The sequence below is a fragment of the Cricetulus griseus genome, chromosome 5 (assembly GCF_003668045.3).
Source record: "Cricetulus griseus strain 17A/GY chromosome 5, alternate assembly CriGri-PICRH-1.0, whole genome shotgun sequence".
NCBI classification, from domain to species: domain Eukaryota; kingdom Metazoa; phylum Chordata; class Mammalia; order Rodentia; family Cricetidae; genus Cricetulus; species Cricetulus griseus.
The window spans coordinates 123291483-123308582 of NC_048598.1; the positions used below are offsets into that span (position 1 = coordinate 123291483).

General features: G+C 45.9%; 1 protein-coding gene across 3 annotated transcripts in view; it reads left to right on the plus strand.

Annotated features, from left to right (window-relative positions):
• Dcaf5 (DDB1 and CUL4 associated factor 5) overlaps positions 1-11653 on the plus strand; it is a 94765-nt gene extending 83112 nt beyond the window's left edge. For all 3 annotated transcript variants that reach the window (XM_027418399.2, XM_027418398.2, XM_027418400.2), the window contains exons 8-9: positions 214-341; positions 7037-11653. In XM_027418399.2, the coding sequence (XP_027274200.1) occupies positions 214-341; positions 7037-8794 (1886 nt within the window). In that variant the 3' untranslated portion in view covers positions 8795-11653. The remainder of the gene's footprint in view (positions 1-213; positions 342-7036) is intronic.
• The last annotated feature ends 5447 nt before the right edge of the window (positions 11654-17100 follow it).

The window sequence follows — 17100 nt, forward strand, 5'->3', positions numbered from 1 at the left end:
CGTGGGCATTGCTTACAGGCTAAATAAAGGCTCTAGAGAAGAGCACATATGCTGAGAGGTGTTCCATCCCTCTTCCCATGGCAACTTTATCTATGAGATTATGCATTCTGTTCTCAACTCAGTGGTAAAAAATCTCAGCTCCTATTCAAAGTTGTTTGTGCCATTACTGGAACCTGTTTTATCATCTGATTTTGTTTCCTTCTGTCTTCCCAGGTGGCATTGGCAGGGTGGTCAATGGAGCCTTCATGGTGCTGAAAGGGCATCGGTCCATTGTTAACCAGGTCCGGTTTAACCCTCACACGTACATGATCTGCTCTTCTGGTGTAGAAAAGATTATCAAGGTGAGGCACCTTCCCTTTCTGTCCTCTTTAGGGAAACACTGGTAGTTCATGATTGAAAGAAACCAGAACTATGTCTATAGGGATTTATAGATAAATATATTGAGCATTTATCAAAATTCTCAATGAGTGCCAAGAATGGTGGTCTATTGTCTATAACCCTGACACTTAGAGCTGAGGTTAGGAGAATCACAAGCCCAAAGCCAGCTGTGCTACAAAGCAAGACTCTGTCTTTAAGTGGGGAGGGTGTCAGTGATATTGACATATTATAAAATATTAGAAGTTAATATTTTAAAAGTAGGTAGGGGGCAAGCTGTAGTAGTATACACCTTTAATGCCAGCACTCAGGAGGCAGAGGCAGGTGGATCTCTGTAAATTTGAGACAGCCTAGTCTACAGAGTTAGTTCCAGGACAGCCAGGGCTACATAAAGAAATCCTGTCCCCAAACCTACCCACCTTCCCCCCAAAAAAGTAAGTGGGACATGGTGGGACATGGTGTGGTACATGTTTAAATGTATTTAATACTAGCTCTCAGGAGGCAGAGGCCGGCAGATCTCTGAATTTAAGTTAACATAGTCTACACAGTGAATTCAGGCCAGGCAGATTTACACAGTAGGAGCCTGTCTTTGTTGCTGTTCTTGTTGCTGTTTTGTTTGTTTGTTTTTAGAGGCAGGGTTTCTGTGCATGCAGTCCTGACTGTCCAGGAACTCACTTTGTAGACCAGAGATCTACCTGCCTCTCTGTCTCCTGAGTGCTGGGATTAAAGGTGTGCTCCATTATACCCTGATCTTTTTTGTTTTGTTTTGTTTTTCAACTTTTTTTTATTTGAATTAGAAACAGGATTGTTTTTACATGACAATCCCAGTTCCCTTCTCTCTCCTGTCCTCCCCTACCACACCCGCACAACTATAACCCTATCTATCACATATCCTTTCTGCTCCCCCTGGATGGTGAGGCCTTCCATAGGGTGTCATCAGAGTCTATTGTATCCTTTGGGTTAGGGCCTAGGCCCACCCCTGTGTGTGTTGGCTCAGGGAATATCCCTCTATATGGCATGGGCTCCCAAAGGCCACACCTATGCTAGGGATAAGTACTGAACTTCTACAGGAGGTCCCATAGATTTTCGAGGCTTCCTCCAGAAACCCATGTTCCTGGGGTCTGGATCAGTCCCATACTGGTATTCTAGCTATCAGTCTGGGGAGCAAGAGTTCCCTGGTGTGCATACATATATATTCCATAAATAATCCCTTCATGTGCTTATCAGTAACTGCTAATCAAACCAGCTTATTTTTATGGAGGGCCTATATACAGTTCTCAGTCTAGATTTGATGGCCTTAAACCAAATTTTCAGGCTACTGGCCCAGCATCCCCTGACTTCCCTTTGGCTTTGAGTTGTATCTCCAGATCTACTTTTAAAACTAGTCGGCAGGCTTCAAAGCAGGAAGTGTATTCTGTGTTACATTCAGTGGCTTCTGATCCTGGCTGCTGAGTTCTGTTCTCCACTCCCGTGTGATCTGGAGAACCACTGTCACTTCTGTTACCTAGCCTCCAAGTTCATATGTGAAGATGTCCTGCTGTATCCTAAAGGTGGTTTTGTTGTAGTCTTTCCACCCCGTCTTGTGTAGTGACCCCTAAGTTTTAGGAGGGAGAGGATGTAGATACATCGTCTGCAATGGAGTACTCTGAAGTCTCTCATATTTACAGCTGATGAAATGTAAATTACAGAGTGCTGTTGGGGTCATGTGGCTAATGTGTGGCAATTCAGGCTAGAGCCTTATTCTACCACGTTCACCATGCTGGTGGCAAGGGAGTGGACAGCTGACTGGACCATCTCAGTTTCCTTTACTTAGACAGTCATTGAAATAGCCCTGTCCCTCACATTACTTCCCCCTTTCCTTTGGCCTATGAGTAATAGGTTGGCACTGTAACATGCCCTTTCTAGGCCTGTTGACGTCATTCTCTACAGCGAGCTTTCTGCTTGGGCATCTCCTTTAGAAGAGAAATTCCTGTTTGGCATGTGCTCGGATGCTTCTGTGCTGAGTCTACCCAGATATTGTTTAGTCAACTGAAGTCTTAACTCTAAAGGTCATAGGTTGGAAACTGGCCAAGTTCTCAAGAAAGAGGAGAAAATGTTTTCTCTGTGAGGTTATCCAGACTGAGCTGTGGAACTCACTGCTCCCAGGTTCCCATAGGAACAGAGAGGCACAGTTGACCATTTAAACCTTAAATGTGCACAGTGAGAGAGAAACCCAAGGGGCTTCTCAACTTCAGTTCTCACAGGTGTTTCCCCATCTGTGGTCTTGCTGGGAATAGCACAGGATGAAAAGCATTACAGTTTGGGTTTGGTGTTGCACACTCAAGAGGCTGAGGCAGGAAGATAGCATATTCTCAGGTCAGCCTGAGCTACCCAGTAAGGCTTTGTCTCAAAAAAAAAAAAAAAAGAAAGAAAGAAAGAAAGAAAGAAAGAAAGAAAGAAAGAAAGAAAGAAAGAAAGAAAGAAAGGAAAGGAAAAATAAATGCAGGAGAGGCAAAGGGAAGGATAAGGTTGAAAGTAAGTGCTTGCCCTTCTCTGTTGGAATTACTACCCTGCCTAAGATTACATCATCCTGAAAGATCCCTAGTTCTCAGCAGTCTCTGTGTGTGTCCTGTTTGTAAGAGAGGGTGTGCCACACACCTGCCTTGGGTTTTACCAGGGCCTGACAATTGCTATTTAATCAAATGTTACTTTGCTGCTTGTTGGTTCAACAGGGTCAGGTCATCGGCTCCAGAAGCATCACCTACCATGAAATCTGATTTTCTGTGTCTACTCTCCTTTCTCCCTGTCCACATCCTTTACTGCCATGTTTTCAACTTGGAAAAGAGCCCTCTTTCAGAGAGCCAGTCTCCTCTTCACATCCAGAACAAGTCCTCTGTTTGCCTGAATGCCCACACTTAGCAAAAGAAGGGATTTGTTTTATGGTGGGGGGGGAGTGGGGTGTAGATTCTTTTTTCCCTCAAATCTCTACTTTATGTCTACTGGATGCTGTTCATGGTAGGCACTGTGGGGAGCATAAAGATAAAGAAAGATCTCACAAGTTTCCCTAGGAATTGATGGCCCAAAACGGGGGAGAGATAAAGATAAAGTGTTCCCAAGACATGGAGACAAAACACTATAGAGAGGGATTTTTCTGATTTGGGAAAATCTCAATAGAGGTCACTGTTTGAACCATCTTTTCAGCCCTTAAAGTTTAAATGCTGTTCCAGGGACCCATATGGTAGAAGGAAAGAACCAACTCCTGCACTACAGTTGTCTTCTGACCTTGATACAAGCACTGTGGTTCGCACCTACACACACACACACACACACACACACACACACACACACACACACACACACACAAATAAATAAATGTGGGGGGGGGGACGACAAGTTTTTTGTTGTTGTTGTTTGTTGTTGTTGTTGTTGGATTAAAAAGTATTAGTTCACCACTTGCTCTGTGCCAGGCATTGTGCTGGTGAAGAAATGTTCAGAAATAGGAAAGCGTATGGCTGTTGAGAAAATGATCTTTAGTTGTCAAAGGCAGAGGGTAAGGAGAGGGCTAGAGTATCGTCTAGAGTACCTGGAGGGCCCCAGAGGGTCCTGGCAGCTGGCAGCCACATTGCAGAGTCTGTAAACCCCACTTAACAGTTGAGGACCTTTACCTAGGTACAGGTGATGATGGTCAAATTCAAAGGACTTACACAGAGAAGAGGACTTGGAGCTGCTACTTCAGCATGTCCAGGCCACTCTATTCAGACATTTGCTTTCCATAAGAACTGAGTTTTATCCTTTTCTGCAGTAGCTTGAGAAAACTGTACTGTTTCAAGAAAGCTGCTCAGATTTCAAGGAGGCACACCTAACCACTTAATAAGTATCAGGGTCTCCCTCCCCTTCTCAGAGTTGTCATTTATTAAGAGATAGTTGTAATATAGATTTAAGCACAGTTGCTAAAATAGAGAGCGGGCACTTGAAAATGACTACATACCTAAGATGCAGGTTTCCCAAATAAATCTAGCAAGTTGGGTTTTTTTTTTCATTGATTTGCTTTTAAAAGAATAATTTGTGTGTGAGTGTCTTGTCTGCATGTATGTGTGTGTGATACCACATGTGTGCAGATGCCTGTGGAGTCCAGAAGGTATCAGATCCCCTGGAACTGGAGTTACAGGTGATTGCCTGCAACTGCCATGTGAATGCTGGGAACTGAACCTTGATCCTCTGGAAGAGCAGCCAGTGCTCTTAATCACTGAGCCATCTCTCCAGCCCCCAGCATTGCTTCACTTTTGAATTGTTAACTTTGAGGTAAAGAAATGGACAGTTTCATAAATAATTGAAATGATTCTGGACCAGGATAATAGGGAATCAGTAATTCTGATATCCAGCTAAAGCAGTTTGATCTTAAAGCTTTCTGGCTGTGGGGTTCAGCCAACACATTAAAGAGAAAGCAGCCTGGCGATTAGTGCTTGGCTATAGCTTCTGTCATTTTATCATCCTCACATGTGTGGTTGAGAAATAGAGGCTTTCCAGGGTGAAGGCATCTGCTTAGGACTGTGGGAAATGGTGGAATTTGGGCTCCTGCTGCTCTCAAATACACACTGACTTCTAGGAGGGCATTTGTTTCCCATCGAATCTTAGGACTACATTAGGGCCCATCTAATCCACTGTTTAGATGAAGAGCCAAGCCTCACCCAGGATCACCAGTTAGTTAGGAGCTAAGCCTAGGAGCCCACTTTCCAAGTCTCCTGCCTTTTGATCCAGTCATATTCCATTACCCCAAGCTCCAGAAATACGTAGTTCAGCTCAACTCGTCACATTCCAGAGCCCAAATAAAACTGACTTTTAATGTTGTGATTTTCATTCCTGAAGAGAAAATGTGGGGGCCAGGAGATTAGAACTTTTAAAAAATGGCTTGTCAAGGGGCTTGAGAGATGGCTTAGTGGTTGAGAACACTGGCTGTTCTTGCAGAGAACCTGGGTTCAATTTCCAGCACCCATGTGGTACCCCCTAATTGTCTGTAAGTCCAGTTTCAGGGGATCCGACTACCTCTTCTGGCCTCTGAGGAAGGCAAAACACCTATATACATAAAATAAAGTTTTAATTTTAAAAGTGACTTGTGGTCGGGTGATGGTGGCACATGTCTTTAATCCCAGCACTGGGGAGGCAGAGGCAGTTGGATCTCTGTGAGTTTAAGGCCAGCCTGTTCTACAGAGCGAGTTCCAGGACAGGCTCCAAAGCTACACAGAGAAACTCTGTCTGGGGTAGGCGGGGTGATTTATGAAGTAGTTAGGCCATTTCTGTTAGCAGAGTCTGGAAATTTATGAAGGACAAGTTGATTTGTTGTCGTATTAGGGAAGATGGCAAATAACTTTTGTTTTGTTTTGTTTTTTGGTTTTTTTGTTTTTCAAGACAGGGTTTCTCTGTGTAGCCTTGGCTGTCTTGGAACTTACAGAGATCCGCCTGCCTCTACCTCCTGAGTGCTGGGATTTAAGGTGTACACCACCACCGCCTGACACATTTTGGTACTTTTAAACTGGGAAAATGAAGCACTTGGCTCAGAATTAAAAATGAGACCCAGAAAGCGTCCTAAGGTTCCAAGGACAGTATAATATATCTCGCCTCTTCCTGAAGCTGAGAAAATTACCTGTGAAGCAAACAAGAGCCTCCCTGGTTAACAAAACCCAGTTTCCTGGGTAACCAATGCCTGCAGTGCCAAGAAGGAGGAGCAGTGTAGGCAGTTGTCTATTCTTACCAAGCTCCAATGAGTAATTCTTATTGGTTAAAAATAGTATATTACAGCACCAGGCAGTGATGGTGCACACCTTTAATTCCAGTACTTGGAAGGCAGAGGCAAGCAAATCTCTGTGAGTTTAAGGCCAGGGTAGCCATGGCTACACAGAGGAAACCTGAAAAGTGGAATGATAAAGCTGAAATCTCTTAGGGGTGTCTGTGTGTGTGTGTGTGTGTGTGTGTGTGTGTGTGTGTGTGTGAAATCTGTTGATCTGGATGATGTGGATAGTCTAGTGTTCCTTTTTTACACAAGATCTTACAATGAGGCCCTAGCAGGCCTGGAACTTAACTGTGTAGACCAGGCTGACTTTGAACTCAGAGAGATCTGTCTGCCTCTGCCTCCCAAGTGCATCACCATGCCTGGCAAGGTATATTTTCAAATGTACCACCTAATTAATATTCAAGTCATCTTCCACCCCTCCTTTTAGATTAAGGTTATAATTTCCAATGTACTGATAGAAAACATAAGAGGAAAGAGACAATATGGGGGTTATCCTCCACCTACAGATGTCCTGAATACAGTCTAAGTCTATGCTCTAACTGGCGTTTACCCACCTCTAAAAGTCTCACTTTAGATACACATTGTATAAGAACCAGTTTACTGAAGACTTCTGTTTTGTCTAGGCGTTGGTGGCTATTTGTTTTGTTTTGTGTTTACATAAGTTCTGGCTGTGTAGCTCAGGTGGTGAGGCCTTGTGATCCTCCTGTCTCTGCCTCCCAAGTGCACTCCAGGAGTGTACCGTTGTACCTGTAAAGAAAATAGGTTTAAAGTTGCTCGGTGACTTTAATATGAAGACATCTGGGAGAAGCTCTTCTTTAGTGGTGTTTAACATGGCCAGCTATCGAACACTTCCCATTCAATCCTGGTTGCTTTTGTTTTCCGTCTTCTATGTAGATCTGGAGCCCATACAAGCAGCCAGGATGTACAGGAGACCTCGACGGTCGGATTGAAGATGATTCCCGCTGCCTCTACACCCATGAAGAGTATATCAGCCTTGTATTGAACAGTGGGAGTGGCCTGTCCCACGACTACGCTAACCAGTCTGTCCAGGAAGACCCCCGGATGATGGCTTTCTTTGACTCTTTGGTGCGCCGTGAGATCGAGGGCTGGAGCTCTGACTCAGACAGTGACCTCAGCGAGAGTACCATCCTTCAGCTGCATGCGGGGGTCAGTGAGCGCTCTGGCTACACCGACTCAGAATCCTCAGCCTCACTGCCCCGCTCCCCACCTCCCACAGTGGACGAGTCTGCTGACAACGCCTTCCATCTGGGGCCATTACGTGTCACCACCACAAATGCAGTGGTGTCAACCCCAGCAACGCCGACCTGTGAGGATGCAGCCTCTCGCCAGCAGCGCCTGTCTGCTCTGCGGCGCTACCAGGACAAGCGCCTCCTGGCCCTGTCCAATGAGTCCGATTCTGAAGAGAACGCCTGTGAGGCTGAACTGGACACAGATCTCTTCCCTCGGCCAAGGTCGCCCAGCCCCGAGGATGGATCCAGCAGTTCCAGCAGCTCTAGTAGCTCGGAGGAAGAAGAGGAACTGAACCAACGCCGAGCCAACACCCGGCAGCGAAATGCCATGCGGAGGCGACAGAAGACCCCCCGGGAAGAGCGGCCCAACGCTCCAGTCAAGCCCACCAACACCTACATTGGGGAGGACAATTACGACTACCCCCAGATCAAGGTGGATGACCTCTCCTCCTCCCCTAACTCCTCCCCTGAGCGGAGTGCTTCCAATCTGGATATCCAACCAAGCCGGGCACCACCAACTGCCAACATGGAATCAGTAGAGCGAAAGATTTATAAAGCTTACAAATGGCTCCGCTACTCCTATATCTCTTACTCGAATAACAAAGATGGAGAGACCTCTTTAGTGTCAGAGGAGACAGATGAAGGGAGAGCAGGAACCAGCTCCAAAGACAACCCAATCCCTTCTTCCAGTAAAGAAGCCTGCTGCCCAACCCAGAGAGATCAGGAGCTGCCCCCTGAAGGCTGCAGCAAAGACGCTTGCAAAGAAGGGACTTCCACCAGAAATCCCAGCAGTGGCGCATGCCATGAGCACAGTAGCCATCCCTGGGCAGAGGTGCCAGAGGGCACCTCTCAGGACACTAACAATAGCGGCCCTCTAGAACACCCTTTTGAAACCAAGAAGCTCAATGGAAAGGCCCTGAGCAAGGCCCTGAGCAGCCGGGCTGAGGAGCCACCCTCTCCTGTCCCCAAGGCATCTGGTTCCACTCTCAACAGTGCGTCTGGCAACTGTCCCAGGACCCAGTCTGATGACAGTGAGGAGAGGAGCCTTGAAACCCTCTGTACCAACCACAACAATGGACACTTGCACCCCCGACCCCCTCACCCCCACAATAACGGGCAGAACTCTGGGGAGCTGGAGACAGTGGTCTACTCGTCCCCAGGACACCCAAACACTGACCATGATAACTCATCCCTGACAGGGACATTTCTACACAAAGATTGTTGTGGGTCTGAAATGGCCTGTGAGACCCCCAATGCTGGAATGAGAGAAGACCCCACTGACCCCTCAGCCATGGACAGCAGCAAGGTTGTTCATGGCCACAGTGGCCTCAAAAGGCACCGAATTGAATTGGAAGACACAGATTCAGAGAATTCCTCCTCAGAGAAGAAATTAAAAACATGATAAATACAAAGGGAAAACAAAAAGCTACAAAAAGTAGCCTTACAAAATAATTTTTTCTTGTTTAGTGAACACAGAGGAAAGGAAAAAGTATTAAAGGCACATAAAACCAGAGCCTGAACCGTGTCTGCTGCTGCTCCCTTCTGTTCACCACTCTGCAGTGGGTCGGAATGTCCAGCTGGCACTGCCTCGTGCTCCGCTGAGAAGGGGGGAGACTCCCAATGGCTGTTTGCTAGTGAGATGCAAGCATAGCATTCCTGTGCAGGCTCTGTGACAATGACCCTGTCTTGGGACATTTGGCTTGTTCTTGTGTGTACGTACCCGCTGGCACATGTGGGCTTGTTGTTTTATGAGGCCTTTCTTTTAACTGTCCATCGGCGAAGCCATCTCACCTGTTCATTGTTCACGCGACATAGGTGTTCTGGTCTTAACGAAGATTGTCCCCTAGATGAGATTGTGCTGCAGTGAATTGTAGATTTACGCTAGCCAAACGGAGAGGCCTGCCTTCAGCTCATTGGCTGTGCTGAAGAGGAAAATATGGCTCCTTTTTCAGTGCTCTGTGTTTTCTCCAGCTAACACATCGTCAAGCACTTACTGTGACTCTGTGAAACATCGTTCCTGCTAAGAAGAGGTTGACACTTAGCTCAGATCCTGATAGTGTCACTGTTCGCAGAAGGGGCAGAGCCACCCTCTGAGCTGTGAGGTCCATACAGTAACTAGTGAACAACACACTTTAACCACTTACATGCTGGCTCCTAAGAGGCACTCAAGGCCAGCAGGTGCTTCCTTGGCTCCAAGTAACGGAGTCCAGGCATACTGAAAGAAGAAAGGACCCCTCGGGAGAGCTTTTTACCCAAACTAATAAAATGGCTGGTAGAAGGATGCTAATGAGTTTTAGTAAAGAGCAGAATGCGGTACTGTATCCGGTGCCAGTCCCATCAGGCAGAATGTGGTACTGTATCCGGTGCCAGTCCATCAGGCAGAATGTGGTACTGTATCCGGTGCCAGTCCATCAGGCAGAATGTGGTACTGTATCCGGTGCCAGTTCCATCAGGCAGAATGCGGTACTGTATCCGATGCCAGTCCCATCAGGCAGAATGTGGTACTGTATCCGGTGTCAATCCATCAGGCAGAACTGGCAGGCCTGGCACCTTCCCTCAGGCTTGGAGTTGTCAGAAGCTGTGGGGTCCACGTCAACTTTGCAGATTAGTGGGCATCTGTTAGGAGGCAGGGAGTGACGAGAGACAATTCTCTGGTTTGTCTCCTGGCTCCGAGAAGACATTCTGTTCTGTTGAAGTAGGTAACAATGGAGAGAAGAAAATATCAAATTTCCAGTGTATAGTGGTGATGGTAGTTCCTGAGTTGTCATTGAAGGGTTGTGCAAGACAGGAAGACTTGAGGATACCCAGATGTCCTGTTGGTGTAGATGTTAAAGCAGGAGGAACAGTGGAACGTTGGATGCAGAGGTGCTAGACAGCTGAAGCCTGGCTGGAACTGGCCTAGGGAGGACTTAGCTGAAGGCAACTGTGGCCTCACTGATGAAGCGTTCCTTTCAGAGGAGGACCTGTCCTGCTGGGATGGAGCCAAGAGAAGACCACCTGTGGAAGCTGAAGAATGGATGATGTTCAGTGCTGGGAGCCAGGGTTCTTATAAAAGGAAGGTGGTTGATAAGAGCCAGGAGGATATCTCATCTTGCTGAGCTTTTTGGAAGGGAGATGAGCTTAGTATCTGATGTGGCTGAGGTATGAAAGCACAGTTTGGGAAGGAGAGGAAGGCGCCTAAGTAGAGTGGGGATGCATACAGTCAGCGGCTGGACTCTTCCTGGGGAGTGGGACAGCAGTTCTGTAACCACCTTAGAATTACTTTAGATTTGTAATTAAAATGGTTCTATGATTTATCTTTTGACTATTCACAGATAATTGTAAATTCTGGTTTTATAAGCCCAAGTCATTTTACATTTGCTTTTCCAAAATGATTAAATTGGAATTTTTAATCCTTTATATACAAAAAAGTTATAACCACTCAGTGTGTGTGTCTCTTCCCCTTAGTCAGCATGGTTCTTCTATTCCATTTTATCTTAATCTAATCAGATAGATTCACACTCCGCATATCTTCCTTGAGGCAAAAGAAAGCAAAATTAGCTAATGATAATTAGTTTCCAACTGCCAAGTGTCAGTCTCATTTGGGTACTCAAAAACATTCAAAAGTCAAAGTACACTTAGTCCATAACCATAGACGCCGAGAGAGGTCATCCTTTGAGGGATGTGTTCCATCCGGGGGAGAGACTTCCAAGAGATGGTCCCTGAAATAACCACCAGAGCAAGAGGAAGAGGGATGCTGCTTTTAGCCACTCTGCACTCCTTTCCAGAGGTCTTGTTTTGTGTAGTCCTGGTACTGGAAGCCTGATGTGAACCACTTCAAAGTTCCCTTTGCCTGGACCATTGTAGAATCCAGGCCTCCCATGTTGAGGACATATTTAATCCCCAAATCCTTCCATGATGGTTGTTTTTCCTAGCAGGAGAGGGCACTGATCAGGCTAAGAACTCCTGGAAGTGCCTCTTAAGGATTTTTTCTGCATCCTGTACATAATGTTTTAAGCAGCAGGTTCAGGTACGTGAATGTTTCTCTTCCCTTTCTTTACCACCTGGTTTTGTAAATGATTCTCAACCGATAAATGAATTCATTGAGTTGTTGGTTTGAGGCAAAAGAAGTTTGCAACTGTGCTGATTTAATAGGAGTCTCGTGTTGTCTGTCAAGGTGCCTTCCTCTGCTGAAGCCTTACCTCCTCACAGCCCTGCCTCTTCTCACCCAGCAACGCTGACTCTTCTCTGTGTATATGCAAATAAACCTATTAATCACTTCTCCCCGGCTTCCTCCTCTCTTCCTGAGAAGACTTGGTTGCTTAGACACCCTCTTCCTTTATTTCTTTGCTGTTTCAATGCCTGCCTGGTTGGAAACTTGATTTAGAGCTACACTGAAGACTAAAAGACAAATCCCATGTCTAACAATGGTCATGTCACTTGTAGGTATTGGGACAGAGGTCGCATCTGAATAAAAGGGAGATGCTGCGTCCCTTAGTCTCCCTCTCCAGGCTTAAGGGGACTCAGGATAGTGAGCTCCTGTACCTGACATTTTTATTAGTTGGAATTTCACATTGTAGCAAAGTAACATGGCCAACCCCTCCCCCAGTGGATGTTTTCAGATGCTTCCAGATACCATGATGCTCTTCATGACATCTTTGATACATTGCACACAGAGAACAGAGTGGAAAATAGCAAAACTTGTGTCATTCTATAAAGCTGTTGGATATAGGAGGCTGTGTTTAACTGAAACATTCCTACCAACCAAGATGCTTGTCAGGAGAACACTCCAAAGGAAGCCTGTTCTTCCCTTACAACCCATACAACTGTGTAGTACACGAGGGGGATCACCAAAGTGCAGTCACACTCCTAAGTCCTGGGCTTGTCCCCAATGGCAGGATAATGGCTTTAATTTAATGCAGGAGGAGGGAAATAAGCTTGGGTGTTTAATTTTATTGTATTAAGATTCAAAAAATGACCGGGTGGTGGTGATGCATGCTTTTAATCTCAGCACTGGGGGGGAGGGGGCAGAGGCAGGCAGATTTCAGTGAGTTCCAGGACAGCCAGAACTGTTACACAGAGAAACCCTGTCTTGGGAAAAAAGAAAGAAAAGAAAAGAAAAAGAAAAAGAAATTAGTCTCAAAGTAAAGCCCAGGCTAGTCTCAAACTGACAGCCCTCCTGCCTCAGCCTCAGCCTCCTGAGTGCTAAGTTTGAGAATGTAAGCCACCATTTTCTGCTTGTACTCTTTTTAGGACAAGTTTTCACTAGCTAGCCTCTACTGCTTAGAGTGCTGGGATTGCAGATGGACACACACACACAATTGCACCCAGCTCTAAGGTCATGGTCTTCAGCAAGCTGTGTGGCTCTCTAGTGGGGTTATTCCGGTCAGAGTGTTTATTTGTCCTTGAGCATTCATACTAGAATGAAATAACATGAGTTTGAGTCAACAGTAACTTTCAGAGTCTTCTAAGATCAGTGCTCTGACAGTATAAATGAAAATCTGATTCATCTGGACTCTAGCTGTATTTCATTGCTAGTAGGTAAGAAGCTTCCTGGGATGGAAACTTAGAGACAAAGGTGACTGGGGAATAGGCCTATGCAATACGCCACAGGAGGAGTCAGTTCCAGTCACAGTGTGTTGAAGGGTCCTGTGGAGCTTATCCTACTGTGAGGAAGTAGGTCATCTAGCATTTCAGATGGCCTAAGTTGGGAAATGACTCCTTTCTGAGCTCATGGGCTATTCCAGCAGAACTTTATCTGTCGCTACTCCACCAATGCTAGCTAGGGAAAGACACACACTAAGATACCCAGGTGCCCACAAGAGTAATTGGACAGGAGAAAAGTTGTGTTGTTCAGGGAAGTTGAAAGGAAAGAAGACATTGAGGATTTAGAAAACTTTTAAAGACTCCGCAGTGGAAGAGATGGAATGTTAAGCAGAGTCAGCAGCTTCCTGGATCCACATAGCTAGCATTCAACATGCTGATTAGGGGAGGAGGCCCAGTGGTATAGTACTTGCCTGCTATACCTCAAGCCCTGAGTTTGATATTCAGGGCTGAACAACAGAACAAACACCAACCAAAACTCTCAGGTACAAACCCAGATTCATCATTGAAGTCAATAGAAATGTAAAGAAACTCTCCTAGAATCCATAAAAAAAAAGGAAAAAGGAGGGGGTAGAATATGATAACCAGAACACCAGCATAGTTAAACATGGTGAGTGTGGTGTTGATTGGCAGGATTTCACACGGAAATGCACTTCTCTTTGACTGTTCCAGACTGGTTATTGAAGGCTTGCACCTGCCGATATATTTTTATTATTTTAGTTACATATGTGGGTGTGTGAGTATGTGCATGTAATTGCAGATGCCCACCAAGGCCAGAGGCATCAGATCTCTTAGAACTTGAATTTACAGGTGATTGTGAGCCACCTAATGTAGGTGCTAGAAACCAAACTTTGGTCTTCTGCCAGAATAGTAGTCACTCTTAACTGCCTGAGCCACCTCTCTAGCCCCCACCTTATCCTTTCAGTGTCTCAGAGTCAGTGTATCCCAACATTTCTAGATGCTCCAAGACCCCACCTTAAATAATCCCAGCTAAGTTCTTTTCTTCTTAAGAGACCTGTGAGTGGAAATAGCACTGAATTCACACAAGAAGCGCATCCTACATTGCTTTTGAGTGAAGAACATCCATGAGTTGGGCAACTCTCCCGTACTCCTGGGAACTGTCAGGTCCCTCAACTCTCAAATGTGGCTCCTCCTGTTTGAGAACCTTGGCTCAGAAGACTCTCTAGATTCTACTCAAAACATTACCATTTTTTGAGACATTTCTATAGTGCCCACCAGAGCTGGTTGGTGAACCAAGATCTTTGGCAAATACACAACTGCTCAAAGCCTCAAGCTCCTCTGTGTGTGTGTGTGAGAGAGAGAGAGAGAGAGAGCAGAGACAGAGACAGAGACAGAGCCAACATAGGGTCTATATATGTGTATGTTTGTAAAAGAATGTGATGTACAATAAGGCACATATCTGAGAATGACATGATATAGAGAGAACCCAAGTACTTAATGTTGTCAGCACATCTCTTTGTTGTGCTTGTTGACATGACATCCATGTGCACACCACTAGAAGGATTTTGGATAGCAGTCCACCAAGCAACATGGGTAGTCAGCATCCTTCAGAGAAAGAATGGCTGTTTATCAGCAGTCTCAGAAACCACAGTAAAAGAGAGTGTTCCCATTCCTGTGGACCCAATGAAGCTTGCTTTGGAGCCTTTGGCATGACCTCTGAGATCCCTGGCTCAGAAAGCAAGCCCTAAGGGCTGGAAAGCTAAAAGTCAGGCATGGCTGACAGAGACCTCAGATCCTTGCTCACAGCAAGCTTACAAAGGTTGGAATAAGGAGTGGTAAATTTTATTAAGCTAAAAATCTTAATATGGTGATACTGGAGAAGACCTGGGCCTTAAGAGCTGGGACATCAATGTTCTCTGAGATTCTGAGGTCAAGTACTTGGACCTGGTGCAGGACCAACCCTAAGACAACCTGGAAAGGGGGAAGTCATGGAAAAGTGCTGCATACGCCAAAGAAGACTTAACCAGTTTTCCATGCAGAGTTGATTGAGAGAGAGAGTGCATATGTGTGTGCGTGTGCGTGTGCGTGTGCGTGTGCGTGTGCGTGTGTGTGTGTGTGTGTGTGTGTGTAAAGTCTCGGTATTTCATCCAAGAAGAAGCTAAACTATAAACACCAACAAAGAAGTCTGACTGACAGACCAAAGAAGGAAAGGTGAAGTTCACTGCCCCGTCTCTATAATAAAGGAGTCAGATTGGCAACTGGGGCGGGAGGGGGCGGAGCATGGCTGTGGTTCTTGGAGGGGGCAGAGAAATGTGGGAGAGGTTTTGCATTGCTGGTGGAAAGAGGCAATGGAATTACACTTAAATTACAATTTACTTGAAACTTAAATAGTTTCAAGTAAAGCACATCTGCCTGAAGAAAAGACCAGAACACAGGGTATCATGGGGCAGACAAGACATAGAGGAGTCAGAACCTAGAGAAGCACTGTTGAGCTGACACTACAGGAGAGGGGAAAGGGCCCTCATCAGCTGCTCCTGTTCCATTATAAAGGTGGAAAATGAATTCCTAGTTGGTGGTGATCATGAAGGCTAGCGCTTTCCTAAGGTCTCACTGCTTCCTGCATATGCTCCTGGGTCCTTCCCACATGAAGTTCCATTGGGCCTCACTCCTACCAAGTGACTGGGGCTTATTCACAATATACTACAGCAATAGTAAGGGATTGTGAATGGTCACATGGAAGCAGGTTGACAAAAGAGCATTTGGAGCATTTGGCAAAAGAGTGAATTGCATTTGGACCACCCTTGTCCTACATCCAAGAGTTTGTGCCCCTGACCACATTGGCAGCTGATTTGGCTGTGAAAAACCATCAACATGCTAGGGGGCTAGGAAAAAAGACAAAAGGAACTAGAGAGTAGGAGCCTGATTGCTTAGTTCTAAAGCACACATGGGCTTAAGACCAAGAGAAGACACTTCAAGAAAAGGCTTGATACCTGTGTATAGTGGTGCATGGCTTTGGGCCCAGCACTTTGGAGGCAGAGGCCTACACATCAAGTCCCAAGCCAGCCAGGAGAGGGGGGAGGGGAGGGTCCTGATGAGGAATCATTTCAAATGCAATCCTCCCAGTTACAAGCCCAACCATATTACCTTCTTGAACGTTGGGTCTTCTTCTTAACTAAGATACGCAGTTTGCAGCTCATGTCTCTTTATGGCTTGGGGTGAATTTGTTTTGTGGTACAAAGGGTTGAACCCACTCAGGAGGTAGATCAGCACAGAAGGTGGACAGCTGGCCTCAACTCTACCTGCTTCCATACCTGATTTTCTGTGGGAGCAAGAGTTGGCTGGCATAAAGGTCAGTTCATGGGTCACCAATTCCCCAAGCTTGAACCTCCCATGGAGAGACCTAATGGAGATGACACAGATCTGAGTCCCTGCTGCTGCCATGGGATGCTACTCACGTTCTTCCTCAGTCAGCAGCTATTCTATTTCTATCTACACACACACACACACACACACACACACAGTTTCAAGTCCAGTAGGCAAACACTTTCTAAGACCAGAAGATAAGTTCCTCCTGAGGGGACAGTTTAGACCTGCTAAACACTGCACCCTCTTTACCCTCCAAATATACACAAAAGGAATCCAGCGGAAGGTGAGTTCTTAGATTCTACTTGGAATAAAGGAAGGAAATGAATGGTAGGCTGGGCTGATGCTGGTGACACAATGGCAAGTGTGACTCTAGGGTCTTCTAAGCAGGAGCAGGACTTACCCTAAAGACTCAAATTGCTGGGGGATTGGGTTTACAAAGCCATGATAGAACTGGAGGTGCGGGTGCACATCTGTAATCCCAGCACCTGGGAGATAGAGGCTGAAAGATTAGGAGTACAAGGCCAAACTGGTCTATATAAGCAGTCCCAGACCAGCCAGGGCTACATAGTGAGACCCTGTCTCAAAATAAAGAATACCTCCCCCCTAAAAAAAGCCTGCAAGGCAATGGTGCACACCTTTAATCCTAGCACTTGGGAGGCAGAGGCAGGTAGATTTCTGAGTTCAAGGCCAGCCTGGTTTACAGGGTGAGTTGCAGGACAGCTCATCTGTTCTAGTAGGAATTGTCTCTTGTTATCATTAATGCAGTCATAGATCATGGACTCTCTTGTAGGGCTGGGA